This window comes from Anarrhichthys ocellatus, unplaced genomic scaffold (genome assembly GCF_004355925.1).
Source record: "Anarrhichthys ocellatus isolate YVR2014 unplaced genomic scaffold, GSC_Weel_1.0 scaffold181, whole genome shotgun sequence".
NCBI classification, from domain to species: Eukaryota; Metazoa; Chordata; class Actinopteri; order Perciformes; family Anarhichadidae; genus Anarrhichthys; species Anarrhichthys ocellatus.
In genome coordinates, this window is record NW_022280211.1 from 237,061 (window position 1) to 257,606 (window position 20,546).

The window sequence follows — 20,546 nt, forward strand, 5'->3', positions numbered from 1 at the left end:
TGTGTGTGTGTGTGGTGACAGTGACATGGCTAGCTCTCTAGCGGCTCTCTACTACCTCCTACCTCGACTTAATGAAGGAGAAATTGGATCCTGATGGCTTCGCAGCAAAGGACAGCCCTGCAGTAGTGTTTGTGTGTGTATGTGTGTGTGTGTGTGTGTGTGTGTGTGTGTGCGTGCGTGTCAGCTGCCCTGCAGCATAGTGTGTGTGTCTCAGAGCAACTTATTTGTGGTTAAAATGGGAAACATTTTCTTAGAATAAAGTGCTTGCCTGGCTTCCTCCTCAAACTCTGCTTCACTGGTCGTCTGTGTGTGTGTGTGTGTGTGTGTGTGTGTGTGTGTGTGTGTGTGTGTGAGAGAGTGTGTGTCACCGCCCTGTGAGCTGCAGCAGCTTATTACCCAGAATTCATTGTATTTGTTACAAGAGGCCTCAGAAAAAAACAGCAGGAAAATACAGAAACAAAAAGGCAAAAGACACACATGCACGCATCAGAAGAACCCCGAAGGATCATGGGAAGTCTCATACCTGCAGTATGCTGAGAGGCATGTGTGTGGCATGTTTGGTATTTTTAGTTCATGTTTTCTTCAAAGATAGAGTTTATGTTTCTAGCTCCCCTGACATTCATCAACACACACACACACACAGTTCTCAGGTGTTGATTATAACTGCTACACTGCTCTGAGAGAGAAGTGTGGCTCTACATGTGTGTGTCAGCGCTTAATGTCTCACACACACACACACACACACAAACACACACACACACACACAGTTTTCATTTCATGAATAAAATTCTACATTTTGCTCTTTAGATTGAGTCTGTGTTAAATAACGTGAGTCTGTCGCTGGTTTTGAAGCAGTTCTCACTTCAGCTTCCCGACAGACGAACCTCACACCTCCTTCTGCTCCTCCATCATGAGTGTTACTCCCCCTCTCCTCCCTTCTGCTCCTCCATCATGAGTTACTCCCCCTCTCCTCCCTTCTGCTCCTCCATCATGAGTAGAACTCAGAATAGAGGCCTGTTACTAGGAAGATTTAATGTGTTGTCAGGTTGAATTCTCTCGATTTCTTTTGTAGCATCAGTGAACAGATGGCGGTGGATACGAGATTATAAAGATAAAAGAGATCAAATAAATGTATCTGACTCTGTGAGTTTACATCTATCATGTGGCATGCATGATCATGTATTCAGCTTTAAAAGGGTTCTTCTCAGACAGGGCTCAACAATAAAGTTTATAATTAAACACATTGTTCTCTGTGAAAGCTGCTGATGGAAGCAGCCAATGAGTGAGCTCAGATTGATCAGCTAACGATCTTCATCAGCCTCATATTCAGTAAAATATGTTGTCAGCAGATCAGCTTTCTGATCACTGATCACTGTTAAAATCAGCAGGAGAACTAGTTGACATTAGCGTTAGCCATTAGCTGTCAGCTGTTAGCTGATGTCATTAACTGATGTCAGTGACCCGTTAATCGACATATATGTCTTTTAAAAGCTCACTAATGATACAAACTGAAATCATGTATTGAATATCTGTGAATGACAGAGTCCGCCTGTATTCTGCTTGTGGACCGATCCGTTTTACAGTAGAACACTGTAAATGCTCATTTAGTTGCTCTCATCACCATTAATCAGATACAGCTGTGACGAGGAAGCCGAACGGCTTAGGGCTCCACTGTAGGTGGGCTCCGGATAATAAACAGCCTCCAGGGAGCGTGCTCACTCATCAGAGAGATGCCATCATCGAGAGGTTGGGTGCCTTGCTCAAGGGCACGTCATGTTAGGAACAGGAGAAAGAGATCATCAGTCTGCTGCTGTGTTTTTATGGAGATTCTGAAGTGATCCGGTATTCACAGCCGGTCTCTTTGCTCTCATTGATCCGATGTGTGTCTCAATCTCCAGACACACTCTCCTTCTAACATGGAGGGAAGAACAAACAGTACAAAGGGCCTCCAGACTCGTCTCTCTGTGGGGAAACATATCGACCGGCCAGATTGATAATGTTTGTTTCATACGCCTCCTTAAAATATTGTATTTCTTCTGATGGCCGTGTCTTTTTTAGCTGTCAGGGAACAAAGACACAGAATCAGACGCAGGTTAGAACTGATTCTTCTTCTTCTTTCAAACCTCGAGTTAAACAAATTCTACATCTATACGGTGACGAAGGTAGACGTGTCTTCATCACGCATGTGATCAGCCAGATATGAGCACATATGAACGTTAATGTATAGTTCAACAACAATAACTGTTCTATAAACAGATGAACAATGAGAATAAAGTGAAACACGGTCGTCATAATATAACATAATGCTATAATTATTATTATTATTATAGTGTGTCATAAACCATTTATTTAATATTTGTCTATAGACAAACTTAAGTATTAACATAGTAACGGATAACATTTATAATTTCTCTTCTGATATAAACTGTGATGAGAATGAAATAAAAGGAGCAGCAGATTGTCCAGCATCAACAATGGAACCTCCTACTGTGTGTGATGTGTGAAGGTGCTCAGGAGCTTCAGAGCTTTATAGTGTTGATGTCAGGGAGCTGCAGTCGAGGTCTTAAACAACATTTTCATTTGGAAATTCAGTAAAAACAGCAGAAACCTAAATTATAACATTACGAATTTCTTACCAAAGTCCGCCTAACATTGTGGCTAACTAGCAATTAGCATGCAAATAAACATTCATTTAGTTGTTGAACTTTACCATTAGAAAGGCAAACGTGACCATAATTCGGCAGCATTATACATATTGTATTAAATCTGATAGCTACATAGACGGCTGTATTAGAAGTGTCTCCGGTTAATGGAGGCTGACTTAGCCGACGACCTTCATGAGTCGGGATACAAACCGGGTGGACATTCAGACCTGCTGGTCACTCTTTTAAAAACACGCCCACAATAACATGCAACACCTGTGAGCAGAGCTCCATTCAAACAAACCAAATCCACTTGCTGCTTGAATACTAACACTGACAAGCTAATTCTGGTGTTAGCATTAGTTGCTAACAGAAAGCGTTGCAACTGATTAGCTCCACTAAACTTCAGTCAAACACGCGTTTCTGTTCAGAATCCAAATATGATAATTACAAAACTGTAACAGAAAGACGCAACCACAGCGATGTTTTTAACTCTGACACAACCAGACACGATAGAAGAAAACATTTTATAGCAGCTGAACATCTGTCTGGGATCCAGCTGTGCTCAGAACTTACATGAAACCTGACAATGTGCTATTTAGAGTTCAGTTCTCCTGCACTGATGCTTCCAGGGGAGAAGAAGTGCACATGAAGCAAAATGCTGCAGATGAATATAGATAGAGATATGAATGGTTGGATGGTTGGATGGATGGATGGATGGATGGATAGATGGATAGATGGAAAATCTCAAATGTCCTCCCATGAACATTACCAGAGACAAAGTTCCTGAAGCCAACAACATATTGAGGCCACTACAAGAATCCTGTGATATAATCTTCATCTGGAAAACATAACAAAATAATTCTTTGCTCAGTTCCTCGTGTGTTCAGTACTTGTAGGTTTCCATCTACGCTGAAAGAAAATAAGGGCGACTCTTCACTTAACTAGCCGGCTCAACTTGGAGCTTTTACCAGCAGAACTGACCACTTTGTGCCTCCATGTTAATGCTGAAATTGCTCTTAGCGCAGTGGAAAGGAGCTCCTCGACGAGTGAAAGCCTCTTTCACACTGTGTGGAGCCATGATGGGAATCAGCTGTTTAGCTGGTAGAGTTCAGTCAGAGAGCAGCTCCAAGGTGTGAAGAAAAGAAACAGTCATTAGGGCCCGAGCACCGACGTAGTCGCAGCGGAGGACCTATTGTTATTCTAATGTATATTATTATTATCGTACCAGTTTCATCACAAAAAGGAAGTGCTTGGGATATTGGTAAGTTTTGAAATTTAGCACGCAAGGCAGTCGTGGTGAAAATTGCAGTCAGATTGGGTTGTCCAGCTACGGCATGCAAATTGGCTCAATAGAGCCCCCTTTTGAGTTGCCCCAACATTGGGTTTCACCTAGCTGTATGAAATTCTGTAGGTATGTGTAACTTGATGGGTCGTACAAAAAATCGTCTTCGAAGTATGCCCTAAACCAAACAGGAAGTCGGCCATTTAGAATTTTATGATGTTTTTGGACCATTTCAAGGGGCCGTACTTTAACGTACTCCTCCCAGAGATTTGAACCGATCGACTTCAGATTTGGTCAGTATGCTCTTGAGACCTTGGTAGTGAAAAGTTACTCAAAGATCAAAAAGTTATCGAACTATGTATCGGTAGAGATCCGTGGCGTCAAAAAAAATACTATTCGCCATGAAAGAGGAAGTTGTTGTAACTCGGCCATACATTGTCTAATCTGCTCCAAATCTCTCATATGTCATAACATCCTGACCCGGAACACATCTATAAGACAATTTAGAATCATAGTAATAGCGCCACCTAGTGACAACTGGAAGTTGTACGTTGTGTACTTTGACATCCTGCTCCTCACAGATTAATCAGATCCCTCTCAAATGTTGTCAGAAAAGCCTTAAGACCTTGATAATGCTTCATTGTGAAAATCGTAAGAAGTTGTGGAAGGGCGGCGACGTGGTGGATCGGCAAATTTCGATCCTTCGCCATGAACAAATATACTGATGTAACTCGACTCCACATCATCAGATCTTTACCAGATTTCACAGGTTTGATGGCCTGAAGACATCTGCAGGCCAATTTTGAATCATAGTTATAGCGCCACCTACTGGTAACAGCAAGTTAAAGTCTTTATACTTTGGCTCGTTTCTCTTAGTAGGTAAATCAGATCAACATCAAATTACTTCCACACAAATGTAAGAAGTTCATAATGCCAGTTCATGAAGCTTTTGATGTTTCGTTGAACACCGTTGCCGCGGAGACGCAGTCTTTGCCACGAAAAACGAAGGTCATTTTGAGAGGCTAAAAATGCTCGAAACTTGGGATAGACGTTTAAAGTAAAAAATGTAGTTATATAATATTATTGGTTCAGAGAGGCAAATCGACTCAATAGCGCCCCCTACAGAATTTCGCCGAAGCAGCCCTCGCAGTACGTTTCACATAGATTTACAAAATTTGGTAGGCCATGTATCACATATGGATTATATAATGATGAATAAATGTCTCTTGAAGTCATGCTCTCAACCAGGGGTTCTTAACCTATTTGACCTCGGGGCCCAACTTTCCAAGTACAAAGTGGCCCGGGGACCATTCAAATATGAACACTGTATTGGTTTAACTAATTGATCTCACTCTTGGTTTGATTTGTATTCAATAACTACATCAAATCCACTTACAGTTTAACAAGCAAAAACCTTGTTAAATAAATGACATGATACAATGTGATGATCACAAAGACATTTATTCATCATGTGTATGTAAACCTGCTTACACAACAAGATGCCCAACAGGCTAACAATTCATGGAACAAATCAAGCTAATACAAGAACACATGTAAAGGCTCAAGTCGGCTTATTAACACAAAAATAATGAATAATTTGATTTTACTAGAGAAAACTGAGAAAAAAATGGAAATTTGATAAATAAATAATATGTGGTAATAAAATAAATACATTCAAAATAATAAGTTTCAATTTAAATAAACTGTAAATAAAATTTAAATAAAGTGCAAATGAAAATATATAATCTGTGAATGATATGCTTCAGCAGTCTTCATTTTTGCATGGCAGAACCAGAAGTTGCTCTTCATATCTGTGACAAATGAACAATAACAACAGTCCACACACAGGGCTCTTGACTCTGCCTCGCTACCTCCGTTCACAAAGCCGTACTTAATGAAGTCAGGATAGTACTTGCGCAAACATTTTGACTTTTGGGGGGGTTTGGCACCACTTTCGTCTTCATATTTTCGTTTAAAATACTTCTCCATAACTTTCGCTACAGGCTAGCGGCTGGCTGAGTGTCTTCTTCCACTTATTGGAGCTTGTTAAACAACTGACTGACGCACTACCGCCACCAATGGCTTTAGGACTTCTGCATGCCAATATCAAATCATAGTCATAGCACCACCTACTATGTAAGCAGGATTCTATAATTACAGGGGCCCAAACACTGAACTTATTAAAAGGGCTTGTGGGCAAAAAAGACTTCTGTGATCTAAATATGTGCAAAGTAAGTTGTTTGGAGAGCAGAAATTGGATAACAATAGTTTTCAAATAATATAAAGTAATTTCATGCAATGTGAAGTTTGTCCAATAAAACCCACCTGCACCCAACCTAATTCATGTTATAGATTATACAACATGGGCTCACCTTTTGGCTCAAAGTTATTTCTCGACCAAAAGAAGTTTTCTTTTCCAAATGTAACTATACATTCTGCCATTTCTCCTCGACTCTTCTCGCTTTGAGTCTTTCAGCAGTGATTGTCAGAGCTACCTGCACAAACAGTCGGTTTTGAGACCTGCATTTACTTTGTCTGTTATGTTACAAACACTAAAGCGCATTCACACACATTCAGTTTTTTGTCGATCTTTACAGGCTTACATTTGAGATTGTATTCGGTGCTTCACTCAAAACATTCGAGGCATGAGACCTGGCAAAATGACCTGGCTACGCCGCTGGTCCCGGCAGGAAATACGGTTTAACTCGTGCACGCAGTGTATGATGATCACAGAAATGCATGGCCGCATCACCCAGAGTCCTGCCAGTACCCTCGACGTGCATGAAGGGGCGAGGGCCCGAACAATGCTGCTTGCAGCTTTAATTTCTACTGATGGTCATGAAGCATTTACCTTATTCACATTTTCTTCATGTTAGTCAACAGATGTGAAGCAAAATATCTAGATAATTGTAGGAAGATACGGCTGAAGGTAACCATCCATCCTGGGTGTGACGTCAAGGTATTGATCGTCATAAGTGATTTATCGAAGCAGTTCAGTGGCCTTTATTTCTAAGAGCATCACATTACAACCAATCAAGTGCTCAATGCACTCATGTAACTACTTACTACTGTTGGGAATAACATAGCCTCAAAAAGGGGGCACCAATATGTTGGGAACGTAAAGGAGCGTGTTTGGGTTATCAGCATCTAAGAAACTAAATTCTTGACATCAATAGTATTATTAATGTCAGTAACAATTATTAATGATTATTAATAATAACGGGGCACCACCCTGCGAACAGGGACCAATAACCAAACGATAAAACTAAGTCTCATAATTAGTGTTCACTCGCAATGTCAATAGTCTGAGTACTATTACACATTCAGAGTGAAAGTGAAGGTTTAAGTTCGAGCACAGACCACATATACAGCTATCATCACAATACACATGCACAAAGTAATCACAGACAGCTGCTGTTTAAAATATAACAGTTTATTACGTTCTAATACTAATGATCTAGTCAACTAATATCTAAACTAACAACTATACATTCATGAGCACGCTATCTAAAATCAACAGACGATTGAAAAGAGGGGGGGGAAGTGTGTGTGCGTGTGTGTGTGTGTGTGCGTAAGGGGGAGGAGCGAGGGAACAGCTCAGCGACGTATGACATAGTTGGGACGTGGTGACGTCTCTCATGCGTGAGACTCAAAAATGGCGGATAGCCAACAGGAGAACCGGCGTCTAGTGCCGGTAGCCGTTTAGCACGTAGCTACATTAGCTCAAAGCTATATGTGTGTGTGTGTGTGTGTGGATTAGTAAAAGAGAAGGGAAAGGAACAAAACAAAATGAAATAAAACAAGAGATTAAGATCCTCTGCGCAGCGCGGGAGTACGGAAGATTGCTCTCTCAGCCAGGGGAGCAAGAACCACGACTCTTTGTCTCAGCCGGCGGTTCTGACCTCCTGAAATGATGAGAAGCAACTTCGACCTCACTGCGGCTGTCTCGACACGAATCACGGTAGCATGAAATACACGGTAACTTCTACACAACACTAGCAATTTTAGGGATCGCCAGTGTCGGTGAGCATAAAGCATAAGTTATAAAAATAAACAGTACTTTAAGCACACAAACAAGATAAAATAAACACAAATTAACTCGCTCTAACTCTGCCCAGACTCTATTTCGCCTTACGGTACGATACAATCGTGGTGATTGAGGGGGGGGGGTTGTCCTGAGGGGTTCTTCTGAGCTTCGTTGGGCCCAGGCAGCGCGGCTGCGGGCCGCGGGAGGTGTTCTCTCGGTAGGAGAGAATCGCTGTCGTCTGGATCAGGGATTTTCGCGTCCTTATGGCCGGAGCAAACGAGGCGCTTGGTGGAGAGTGGAAGTTCTCTCTCTCTCTCTGAAGAAGTCTTGCTTCTTCACTTCTGCAGGACTAAAAAGGGGTTCGCTTCGTGGATACGAACAAAGATAAAATAGACAGTTTGGTGAATTCGGCCAGCGAATATAAACTGTTAGACCTAGGATTTGGTTGAAAAGGGAAACAACGTTGGTGTGCTCCCTAGCTCGACGGAGGTCGAAGGGAAAAAGCATTGAGGTGGGGGTTGCAGAGTTTTGTAGAACAGTGGCTGAACCACAGGGGTCCTGGGGTGTCTTGGCTCTCGGCCAATTAGATTGCAGCGCTGCTTTCAGGTACCTTCAGGAATGCATAGTTTTTGGGGGGAGGAAACTCACACCCTAATGTGAATTTCTTCAGAGTTGGGGTTTGGTGCTCAAACTACAATCAGGATGAAACCTTTGCTTGCAAAAGGGAAGGCCTGACTCTCTTTGTTCCACAGCACATGTCGAAGCCATATAGTCAGATCCCAACACTACACATGGGAAGTCATGAACACTGAGAATATATTACTTGTAAAGTTGATTGAACTTTAGTTTAGTAGTCTAGTTTAGTAGTTCATTACAGAACTACTTCCTAGTTTAACTTTGATCCAAGAGCTGATGTACTTCATGTTCACATTATTTCTGTGCAGCTCAGCTTTGTTCTTCTTAATTTTACTTCAAAAAAGGTTCAGATGAATTTGGCTTGCATAGAACACAGTCTATATCTGAGGATGCTCCATAAAGTTTGAGGGGCGACCGTGGCTCACTGGGTTAACCGAAAGTTCAACGGTTCGATCCTCGACTGGGACATGTCACGTGTCGAAGTGTCCCTGAGCAATACACTGAACCCCTAACGGCTCCCCGGGCGCCTGTCATTGGCAGCCCACTGCTCCCTATATACAGGGATGGGTCAAATGCAGAGACAAATGTCCCCCTTAAAGGGATCAATATAGTATAATAAAAAAATAAAATAAAAAATGTATATTCTGAAATGATCATAAGTAAGATAAATAATGACTAATGATAAGGGGCTGCGAGACACTAAATGTCCCCTTAAGATGACATCAATAATTTGACTAAATAAATAAAAACAAGGATAATCTAAAGGCACATTAGAGTATGAGAGGAGGAAGAGGTGGGGAAGTAATTAGAAGCTCCCAGTGGCCCAAAACCTACTGGACTACTGTACTGGAACCAACCTGATCACAGCCTGGGAAGTAAAGGAAGGAGGACGGAGAAAGCAGAGAGCTGGAAACGGAGAAGTTGATGGAGGAGCAGGTGGACTTTGTTCTGTCCGTTAACATCTGCTCCTGACAAACATCTACAGTCATCATCTTTTCAACACAATCTGCTTATTTAAAACACACCCAGAATGTTAATTTGTACCGTTCTACCTGTGCTGGCTGCAGAGAACATGCACTCTGACTACATCCAAACTGCTCGGCTCGGTAGAATGGTGAAGCGGTGGTGTCAGCCAAATCAGCTTATACCCAGCAGGTGAATTAAAAATCGATCTTTATGGAGCCACACATTAGCCAACACTCACATTAGCATCCTTCACATAAAGATCTACTTTAGAAGAAACGGGGGAGATGGCGAGCGGATGCAGTATATAACCCTCTGGTGAATTACTGTAAGTCTTTATAGAGTCCTGCATATTGGCCAACACTCACATTAGCATCTGCCTTATATAGAGAAGACAGGAGGGAAGGAGATGTTGGAGAAGCAAGAGAACAGATACTCAAAGAAGATGTATGTACAGTGGCTGAATTAAAAGTCCATCTTTATAGGGTACCGTATTAGCCAACACTTACATTATCATCCACAACATACAAATATAAATGTACAAGGAGGAGAGGAGAAGAAGTGAGGAGATTATAGGAGGTTGCAGTTGCACTTTGAGGTGATGATAAAGTTTAAATCTGATATTTATAGAGACACGAATAAGAGCTATGATTCACATTCTATGTAATGAATATTGAGTTTAAGGTAATATTTTAAATAAAGGAAAGAAGAGACTGAAAGATGAAGAAGAAGAAAGGAGGACAGAGAGGCAAAGATCGAAGACGAGGAGGGAGGAAAGTAAGATGTCACAGGAGCGTGTTTGTGTTTGACAGAAGAGCAACGATACTAACTTAGGAGAGAAAGATTAGCACACACACACACACACGTTAGAGGAGTGAGGGGACAGCTGGCCCACTGAGTGTCAATTATAAAAAAGAGGTGGGTATAGAGAGACATTATCCAGATGAAAACAGGGTGATGAATAGTCCGAAAGCCTTGAAAAGTAAAGGAGTGAGTAAAGGAAAGATCGAGGGAAGGGAGCAAGAAGAGGAGGTAGATAGAGGGGGGGTGGGTGGCTCATGATGAAATGAATCATTATCAAGGCTGTGTCAGCCAAACGGAGGGTTGATTTTAGCTCGCCTCCTCCATCTACTCTTCACAACGCTCTCACAGATGTGCCATGCTAGAAGATGCATGCGGAGAAAACCGCCGTTGGGTTTCCCGCAGCCGCCGGAGCTCCGGTTAACGGGTGAAATGGCCTGTAGGAGGCCACGCCCCTATGAAATTCATTGGTCTATATATTCTTAATGCAATAAGATATCAACAAACTTTTCATAACTTTTGATGATACATATCCAATAATGATTCACAGCAAATTTGGTACCAATCAGACCCAGGGTCTACAAAATGCTTTACAAAATTCAAAATGGCAGAACATTTTGGTAGGCGGAGCTTCGGGTCCCAAGAGGATTTTTTGTAGAACTCATTCAGTTGTTCATGTCTGTAAAATTTTAAGTAATTTGGACATACAGGCTGTCGGGGCTCACCTTTCCAACTTCTAGGGGGCGCTAGCGAGCAATTTTGTCATGCTCGAGCATGGGACCCATAAAATATCAAATCTTCCTGCAGTCCTGATATTCTCACCAAATATGGGGAGGTTGGGGACATGATAAAGCCCCCAAAAAGGCGTTTCATTCGAGAGAATAATAATAATAATAATTCCTACAGTTTCAATAGGGACCTCGCGGCCCGACGTTCTCGGTGCTCGGGCCCTAATAATAATAAACATTAGAATAACAATAGGTCCTCTGCTCCGACTACGGCGGTGCTCGGGCCCTAACTAAATGTTACAACATTAACCCCATGTTACGCTTCTTCCCCGTCGGCCACGTATGATGAGTAAGGGTGCGATGAAGTCGGATTATCAGGCCTGCTGTTGAGGCCTGAGCAGAGCTGTAGACGCTAACATGACCAGAAAGGTGAACACGGAAGGTGTGGAGACAAATACACACACATCAACGCCAACACTGCCAGTAGCCAGCAGGCTTTTGAACATCTGTCATACCTGCCTGCTCCAATCCCATCACACACACACTTATATACACACAAACCACACTCACACCCGGGACTGGTTGTGACAGCTCATCACTGTGTGGCTAGCAGAAACACATGTTCCTCTCTACTACACACTACACACATACACACACACACACACACACACACAGTGACCACCACCTATGTCCCACTTCACATCAGTTATCTCTGTCTTTGTCCCTCTTCCATCACACCTTTGTCTTCCTCCTCTTCTCTGCATCCATCTCTTTAAGCTTGTTGTGTGTGTGTGTGTGTGTTGCTCTTCCAGTTCATTATTGAAAGGTCGTGTTTAGGCTGAGAGTAAAAGGTGACGGAGTAATAAGGAGGAGGGTGAGAGCTGATGATATTTCACCATTTACTTCTGATTGAGTAACATTTGCTAAAAGTAAAATGCCCAGTTTTGAGACATTGCTGATCTTTGTAGTAAACATGTAAAAGGGAAGAGTTTGTTAACAGTCGGATAAATATTAAATGGTGTCCGAAGAATAAGATGGAAATAGAGTGGAAGAGAAAAAAGGAGAGGGAGGGCAAAGATGAGGGAGAGAGAGTCTTTCCTCACCTGCTGATTACCACACAGGAGATGGACGCCACACACACACACACACACACACACAGAATAAATCAAACCTGCCAGCTTCATCCTCCAAAGTTTTAACAGAACTTTTTTGAAACATGAACAACAAACACAGAAGCCCAGACTGGCAGAAGATAAGGTGATGAAGAACAGACACAATACAGCAGGGATGCTTAGATTAGATGTAGATTGATCAGAATCTCCTTCACACCTTCACCAAACTCTCCTCATCTCTCCATCCACACATCAACGGACAAAAGAGAGGACAAAAGAGAGGACAAGAGAGAGGACAAGAGAGAGCGAGAGAGCGGAAAATGAAGGACATTTCATAGAGGAGACAGGAAACCAGCCTGAACAGAAAGAAGAGGCAGTGGTGATGGGTGCCTCCTGCTGGGTTAACTAGACCGACCACACACACACACACACACACACACACACACACACACACACCAGAGATCTGATGGGCTGTCAAGTTATCAAATGAACTGCCACTCATTGTGTCCTTACACCCCTGCTGGGATCCTCGTTATCGGCCATGATTGCCCCAACCTAACCTCCTTCATCATCTCCTCCTCCTCTGCTCCTTCAACCCCCACACTCCACCTGGCCTTTACCTCCGGGCTCCTTCCTAACGTCCTAATTATCTTCATCTTTGATTCGTGCTCTTGTTCCTGAGAAGTCACTTTTCTTCCTTTTTCTTTCTTTTTCTTTTCCCTTCTTCTTTTGCTCACGTGTCTTCTAGACCCAGACCGAGCTTCAAACATTCTAGAACCCTAACCTTTCTAGAACCCTAACCTATCTAGAACCCAGGTTATTCACCTCCTTCGGCAGTCGGCCTACATTCTATTTGATAAGTGTTCAGTTCATACTTTGAGTATAAAACATGAAGACACAGCTGCTTCTTGTTGGCATAGCAGAACCATTCCAGAGCAGAAATGTACTGATCCGCAACAGCAGAACCCAGACCAGCAAGAACTACATCGAATCAAAAGCACGGTGAATAAAGGAAAGAACAGAACAAAGCTGAGATCAACTTAAAGCCTCTAAGAAAGACAGAAGGGAAAAGATAACAGAGGCGTCACCCACCTGCACATTTGGTCCTGGTGACCAGCGGCGGACCCGGCGGTCCTGTTCCTCCCTCCCCAGGTCTGGACAGAAGGACCTTGATCTCGTACTCCACATCAGGGTCCAGATGCCACAGTTTATAGGTAGGGGAGTCCACCACGTGGGTCTCCGCCCAGTTACCTGATGTGGTTCGGTACTCCACCTCCTTCAGGATGATGGGCCCGTCTCCGATGATGCTGTTGGCGTTGGGTTTGATCCAAAGGTAAGTGGCGCCGACGGCTAGAAGCTCAGGAGGGGCGATGGGGGTCGGTGGAGCTGTGAGACGGGAACAGAGGGGGTTAGTCCAGCGTCCATTATTCTTATCCTCATGTTTGGTATCAGAGAAGAGTCACACGTTCAGACCAACAACCAATCAGAAGACACACACATCAGCTTGTTTTGACCCTCACCAGCTGATCACCTTCATATCACAACTCATCTTCTTCCAATCACAAAACACTTATTTGCAGACCTCCATTGATTTAATAAAAATATCCAAAAACATGACGGTTGGGAGTCTTTCTCCAGTCACATGTTATGTTGTAGAGGAATCAGCTGTGACGTCACAGTGTGTGTGTGTGTGTGTGTGTGTGTGTGTGTGTGTGTGTGTGTGTGTGTGTGTGTGAGTAACCACAGAGAGCCTCACTGCTCCATCACATCACTGACGTGAGGCTGACAGCTGCTTTATTCACATTATACCATTATCTAAAATAACAGCCTGAGAGTAGAGGAGCTGCTTTACTCCCTGCTGTCAACTGGAGACAGCAGCGTCTCTTCAGAACGACACACGAAGAATCAGAATCAGTTGAAACGATAGACACAACGGTAGAAATAGAAAAAGCTCTGAATGAAACAAGATAGAACATCAGAATACGTGTGTGTGTGTGTGACATGAGAGGAGAGATATCACCCAGGTAGAGGAAAAGATGGAAGAATCCGTTGCAGTGAGAATCACAATGAGTCGACTAAAATCAGTTTGAGACAGATGAAAAGATGAGCTGCTTCCTCTCTAAGTTTATCTATAGACGGTGGCTAAGTGGAGAGCAGGGCCGTCCTTCAATCAGAGGATCGGCGGTTCGATTCCCGTCTCATGTCGATGTGTCCTTCAGAACACACTTAACTCCCTTCCTGTGCCTACTGTGTGTGACTGTGATAGAATCTGAATTGTAAGTCTCTTTGGATAGAAGCGTCTGCTACATGTAATGTAACAGCTGCTGCTATGAACCTCTGTCACATTTATCAGGTGACAGGTTTACATATTTTAGTTTTTCTAATTACGTCAGTGACGTGTTTTCAGGAGTGAATATTTGACTGAGTTCACATATCTGAAGCCCAACATAAAGATGTTACTTATGGGATAATATCAGCTCATGTTTTTATAGTTCAGCTTGTGATAGAAACATGAATGTGTGACGTCATGCTCTCCCTCACTGATGCCATCACTCAGCACACAGTTCAGTCTTTACAATCCAAGAGGAATAAAATGTAATAAACAGGAAATAAATCTTTTAACCGAAGTCAAGAACACTTCTGTGTTGAAGAGTCGATCTTTGAACCTCTGACCTTGTTTTATATCCTCATGATGCAGGAAGTGCATCTGTTCTAAGGTCACTGAAACAGGACACGTTCTCATCCATCAACGTGTTTCTGTCTGAAACGCATCTAACTCGTTTCTTTTCCTCTTCACACATTCGTTCATTAATGTTGTTTTATCAGCAAATGCTCGCTCTCTCTCTCTCTCACACACACACACACACACACACACACACACACACACACACACACAGCTCATCAGGTGTATTAATAACCACCTCATGCCGTGTTTGAGTGGAGAAAATTCATATTTTATTTACTTTTATTGCAAATTGCCGTACATCTGTTTTGTTCAAATCAATCAGGTCCCAAGTTCATCATTGAGTATTTCTAGTTGAATACATCCAGTATTCAAAGTGTTGTCATGAAGTCAACCAATGGGCTGCAGAACCGACTCTGTTTGTGAAAAAGCACCATAATTATGTAAATGATGGTGCTGTTTTGAAAGAGAATGTGTCACTTCTAACCTTTACTTTTAGTGAAAACACTGCAGAGTTACTAAATCATCTTCCTGCTAACAATCAACAGAAGCTCCTGATGATGGAGCTGAACTCTCCATCAACACAACATCTCCTCATCGTTCATTATGACGATGAGGAGATGATGGAAGTTGTGCTTTTGAATAATTTGATGATGGTTGTTGATCCATAAACTGTTTAAGTTTAACAAGTAGCCCACAGACGAGTTTGAAACATCAGAACCACGTTTTAATGAAGCTGCAGTCTAACTTCCTCCCTCTCTTCAGTGCTCTTTACTGAGAACTGCTTCTGACTTTTACAAGGACACATTCCTCCAAATCCTGAGGACTAACTGATTGTGTGAGTGTGTGTGTGAGAGAGAGTGTGTGTGTGTACGTGTGTGTGCATATACCTGAGAATAACACACTCCCTCAAGCCCGTTACTTGTTATAATGAATTCAACACACACACACACACACACACACACACACACACACACACACAATACTTTAGTCAAAGCCTCACAGCTTCATGTATCAGAGCAAAGACTGGAGAGAGGGAAGATTTAAAAAAGAAAGAGGAAAAGAAAGCTGAGAATAAAAGGATGGGGTTGTTATAGTCGAGGGAGAGCAGAGGATCATGGGAAATAAGATGTGATTACACACTCCTCCAGACATGTGCTGCCTCTTTACACACAAACACACTCCACAGCACAGAACCAGAAGAACAAAAGCACACAAACTACACACACACTAAACACAGAAAACTAAGAAAACACACAGCGAAGATAGAGCTGCAAAGCATCTTATAAAGAGCTTATGTCATCCTCGTCTTCATGTCCCTGTCTGTCTGTCTGTGTGTCTGAACACTGATTTTTAATTCAGCTGCTGATGATTATTAAAACTGTCAAAAAGGAAAATATGGATCTTGTCTTTCACAGTAACCAAACGAAGAGTCCTTTGGTTTTAAGCTTATTTCCCTCAATGTGTGAGATTGTGTCTCTAAAGCACATCAGCTCTGCCAAAGAGTCCTTGAAGGAGACGTTAAACTTCCTGTGAGCCAAACACAAGTAGAGTGACAGGAGGGAAGACGTTTGTCTTCTTAGTGTCACACATATTCTCTTCTACAGTTTTTAATGAGGAGAGAGTTATCTCATTGAGATGTTGGGAACGTTCTGACGGGATTAAAGCTGTCGACTTCTCTTTCCAGCTGCTTTGGTTCCTTTTTTCTCTTTTTTCTGATTCTACATCTCCAACATGAAGCTTCTTCTTCTCACTAACCCTCCAGTCCTCTGCTCCCCACACCTGTTCATACATTACTGATGTTGCTCCTCACAGATTCTGTGTGAAGTGTCCACTTTCTCTTACACTGACACACACACACACACACACACACACACTGACACACAGACAGACACACACACACGAAAGAGCAATGGACGTGGAATACCAACGACATGAAAAACTGGCCAGCACAGACACACACACATCCCCTAAGGCGAGCCCTAAGGACCTGGTTCAAGAGGCAGGTGGGGTACATACACACACACACACACACACACACACACTGACCGATGGAGGCAGAAGGTCTCACATAAAATCCTCGTAAAAAATACATGAAAGTATCAGAAATCTATCTTTTATTGATTGGTCTCCTCTTGTGTGCATTTCATATTTGTTGTCATCTATCTGTTTCTTCATTAGTGAAGCAGAGTTTCTCAGCCAATCACCTTCACTTCAACCCACTGGGACTGACATGAGCCACATTTCACTTTGAAGGAATGTGAGATGGAGTTACAGCAGTAAAACTTGTGCTAATCTGTCCTTTGTTTGGTTTGAGTTCTGTTTCCCTGAAAGAATAATACAGTTCAGTCATTCCAAAAGGACCTTTACTGACCGAAAGAGCAGATGAAACCAGAAATAACATTTATTATGGTTTCATATCTGAGACAGACCTTTACTTTCATATTTGAGTAAAAAGCTGTTTAAAACCTGTCACCACTCCAGTAACATGAGCCTAAAAGGCCGATCCAAGGCGTACCCAAAGTCAACTGAAGGCTGTTCTTGAACCATGTGGAGTACATGGATGCTTTTGGTCTCTTGTGAAAGGTAACACTCTGAAGTTTCTTCCCCAACAGTCAGAATCACTGTACGTGCTACTGGCATTGAGTAATAGAAGTTTGAACACACTGAAGGAGAAGGTTTTGATTTCTTTGCGAACAGATGCCTGCAGATGACTATAGCTGAGACTTATTAGCTGTAAAACACAATGGGACCACAGCATGAAGCCTTACCTAGTCCAGGTTCAGATCTGATAACAATACCACAGAAAATGAATATTCTATACATGTTTTACTAAGAGTATGTCGAGGCGCTTTCCAAAAAAGACCATTTGGACCATGGTCACATACCTAGGCTGTGTAGAAATGTGTATTCATAATTCAGACTAAAGCTTATTCATGTCTAAATACAGTTATCTATAAGTTATTTCACCTTTATTCACTTTCCTAAAGTCTCCAAAACTCTAAAAATCCACACTTTGCATCATACCCAGGCAGCAGACTCGGAGTTACGCAGCTACTTCCTCGTTCTGCCTCTAAATCTAACCCCTGAATCTGTATATCGTCATTTTTTAAATTTCATTGGCTATACGAAGCGTCAGTCATCAGAACAATCGGTTGCAATTGGCTCGTTCTTTACACGAAAGAAGAGGGGCGGGCACTGTCCTTCAATGCCGACTCTCGTTGGCTGTTGTAGGCTGTGGAGAGGACATGGAAGCTCCTGTTGTAGGCTGTGGAGAGGACATGGAAGCTCCTGTTGTAGGCTGTGGAGAGGACATGGAAGCTCCTATTGTAGGCTGTGGAGAGGACATGGAAGCTCCTGTTGTAGGCTGTGGAGAGGACATGGAAGCTCCTGTTGGATCAAGTGAGGTGTCAATTGAAAGGTCAGAGTGCAGCCGCCATTTTGAGACCCAGAGAGTGTTAATGTTTACATGTGATTTGGAGTTCCGATGGAAATCCATAACTAATTAGGCATATCTGCCGGCTAATTTGAAATGATGCAACAGCAGTCCGTGGGTCTTTATGGTAATAATGTGTTTTGGACTAAATATTTGACTGGATTGGATCGTCTGGACCTTTACTAATGTAACAAGAGCATTTGTGTCTGAATATTATGGATGGTGGATTATTATGAGGCTTCATCGGTGAGTTGCCTCGATTTAGTAGCTGCTTGTTTGTGGGTTGGTGGTCTGAGGGAGGCGCTGAGTGAACCTGCTGTTGTGATTGCATCTTGAAATGGTTTGTGGCATCAGTACCTACCGATACACAGCAGCTGAGTACGTAACACAGATGTACAGTTAACACTCCAAGAGACCGTAGGCGGGCCGTCAGAGTGTTAACAGGTTTTAACACTTCCTCCTTTTTTCCACTCTTTTCTTTACAAATTCAGAATATTAATATTTTCCACAACAGTAATCCTCCCAGAACGATGACAGAGTTACATCACACTCGTCCACCGTCATGTCACAGAAACAGTGACATGACCAGGACCTCAACAGCTGGTGACTCCAGATGTTCAAACGGAAACAGGAAGGACGGAACGTTGAGCTTCAGGCAGCAAACCACTAGTCTAGTCTAGAGGTCTGGTCTACAGTTCTGGTCTGGAGTTCTGGTCTAGAGTTCTGGTCTAGAGTTCTGGTCTGGACTGTTGCAGAATCATATGAATGCGTTATATTCGTGCGATTGACTTCCTGTTTCATCGTTTCTGGAGTCGACATGTGAACTCGTCATAATGCTTCATGTTAATAGTTTCATATGTTTCTCTTCACAGACGCTCTGCTCTCTATTTATTATCTAACTATTTATAGTTCAGAGTACTAGAGAATTCTACTGTACTTTAAGATAACACACACACACACACACAGTTACACACTGTGGTGGCACTTCTGGGTCTAATTCTTGGACTACAATCAGCTGTATGAGCATACAGAGAGACTTGGAAAGAGCTAGCAGTATTCAAGAGGAACTATGTCACACACACACACACACATATTCTGCATGGTGTCCATAGGAGGCTGACAGTGGCTGTCCTGGATCTCTGCTACGCCCCACTGAGTCGTATCTCTGGCAGACAGAACACACGCACACACTAAAGCACAGCAGGGGCAATGGTTGAGCCCTTGTTGTCCTGCAGCTTCTACTGCATCTGTTCTACAAGAAGCATACAAATGAGAACGTGTGTGTGTGTGTGTGTGTGTGTGTTATTACAAATGTCACTGGTTCATTTTCTGACTCAGCTTCTTTTCACAGTAAGGAGGGAGAGAGGGAGGGCGTGTGCCGCTGTCGCTGTGTGTTTCCTGATACAGTATTAAATGAAGGGAAGTGAGAAGCGAGGAGGAGGAGGAGGAGTGAGGAAACGTGTGAGTGGACGTGTGAAGGCTCTCTGGATGGAATGTGACTTCACAGATTTTATTCTTCTTTCTTTTTTGTGCAGAACACAGATAAATAATTTACAACGAACACTATAATTGTGACAATCTTTTCATCACACCTTTTTCACTTTTACTCCAATAAGTCATGCGTTGATCAGCAATATGACAGAAACACTACTGAGGTTGTATCAGGAGCCACTTTACGTATCATTATATGACTTTATTAAGTTTCTCTTCAGGGTTTATTATGAAGGATTGAACATCTAAAAGTACTGTTTCATGATCATAGTGTTCCTACGTCTTAGTTGTGCAGATATCTTTAATTTGCTGTTATGAAATACTGTCAAAGTTGTTGTATTTTCTAATTCTTTGAGGTTCTTGTTTTGATTAAAATAATATTAATGATTTAAAGAGAACAGGCCAAATGATTATTTTGTTTATAGAGTAAGATTTCATTTAATGTTGTGGCTTAAAACTAAGAATTATAGAATGAAAACATTTATTTTCATTCATTAATTTAAAGAAACTTAGAGGCATTAAGCAAAAAGGTCCTTTTCCTTTTCCACCTGTTGATGATCTTTAAGAACTCTGAAGGTTTGATTCACATTATTTCAATTCTGCTCTTTTTTCATTTAGTGAGCAACGGAGACAAAATCTGTTCAGCTGGCCAACAGTGTCACAGATTAGCATGCATGAGCCAATGTGACACACACACACACACACACACACACACACACACACACACACACACACACACACA

The 20,546-nt window shown here is 42.3% G+C and overlaps 1 protein-coding gene across 1 annotated transcript in view; it reads right to left on the minus strand.

Moving 5' to 3' along the window:
* ptprt (protein tyrosine phosphatase receptor type T) overlaps window positions 1-20,546 on the minus strand; it is a gene marked incomplete at its 5' end in the record, with an annotated part of 187,609 nt that overhangs the window by 159,550 nt on the left and 7,513 nt on the right. The window contains one exon of the mRNA XM_031878470.1: window positions 13,287-13,580. Within this exon, the coding sequence (XP_031734330.1) occupies window positions 13,287-13,580 (294 nt within the window). The remainder of the gene's footprint in view (window positions 1-13,286; window positions 13,581-20,546) is intronic.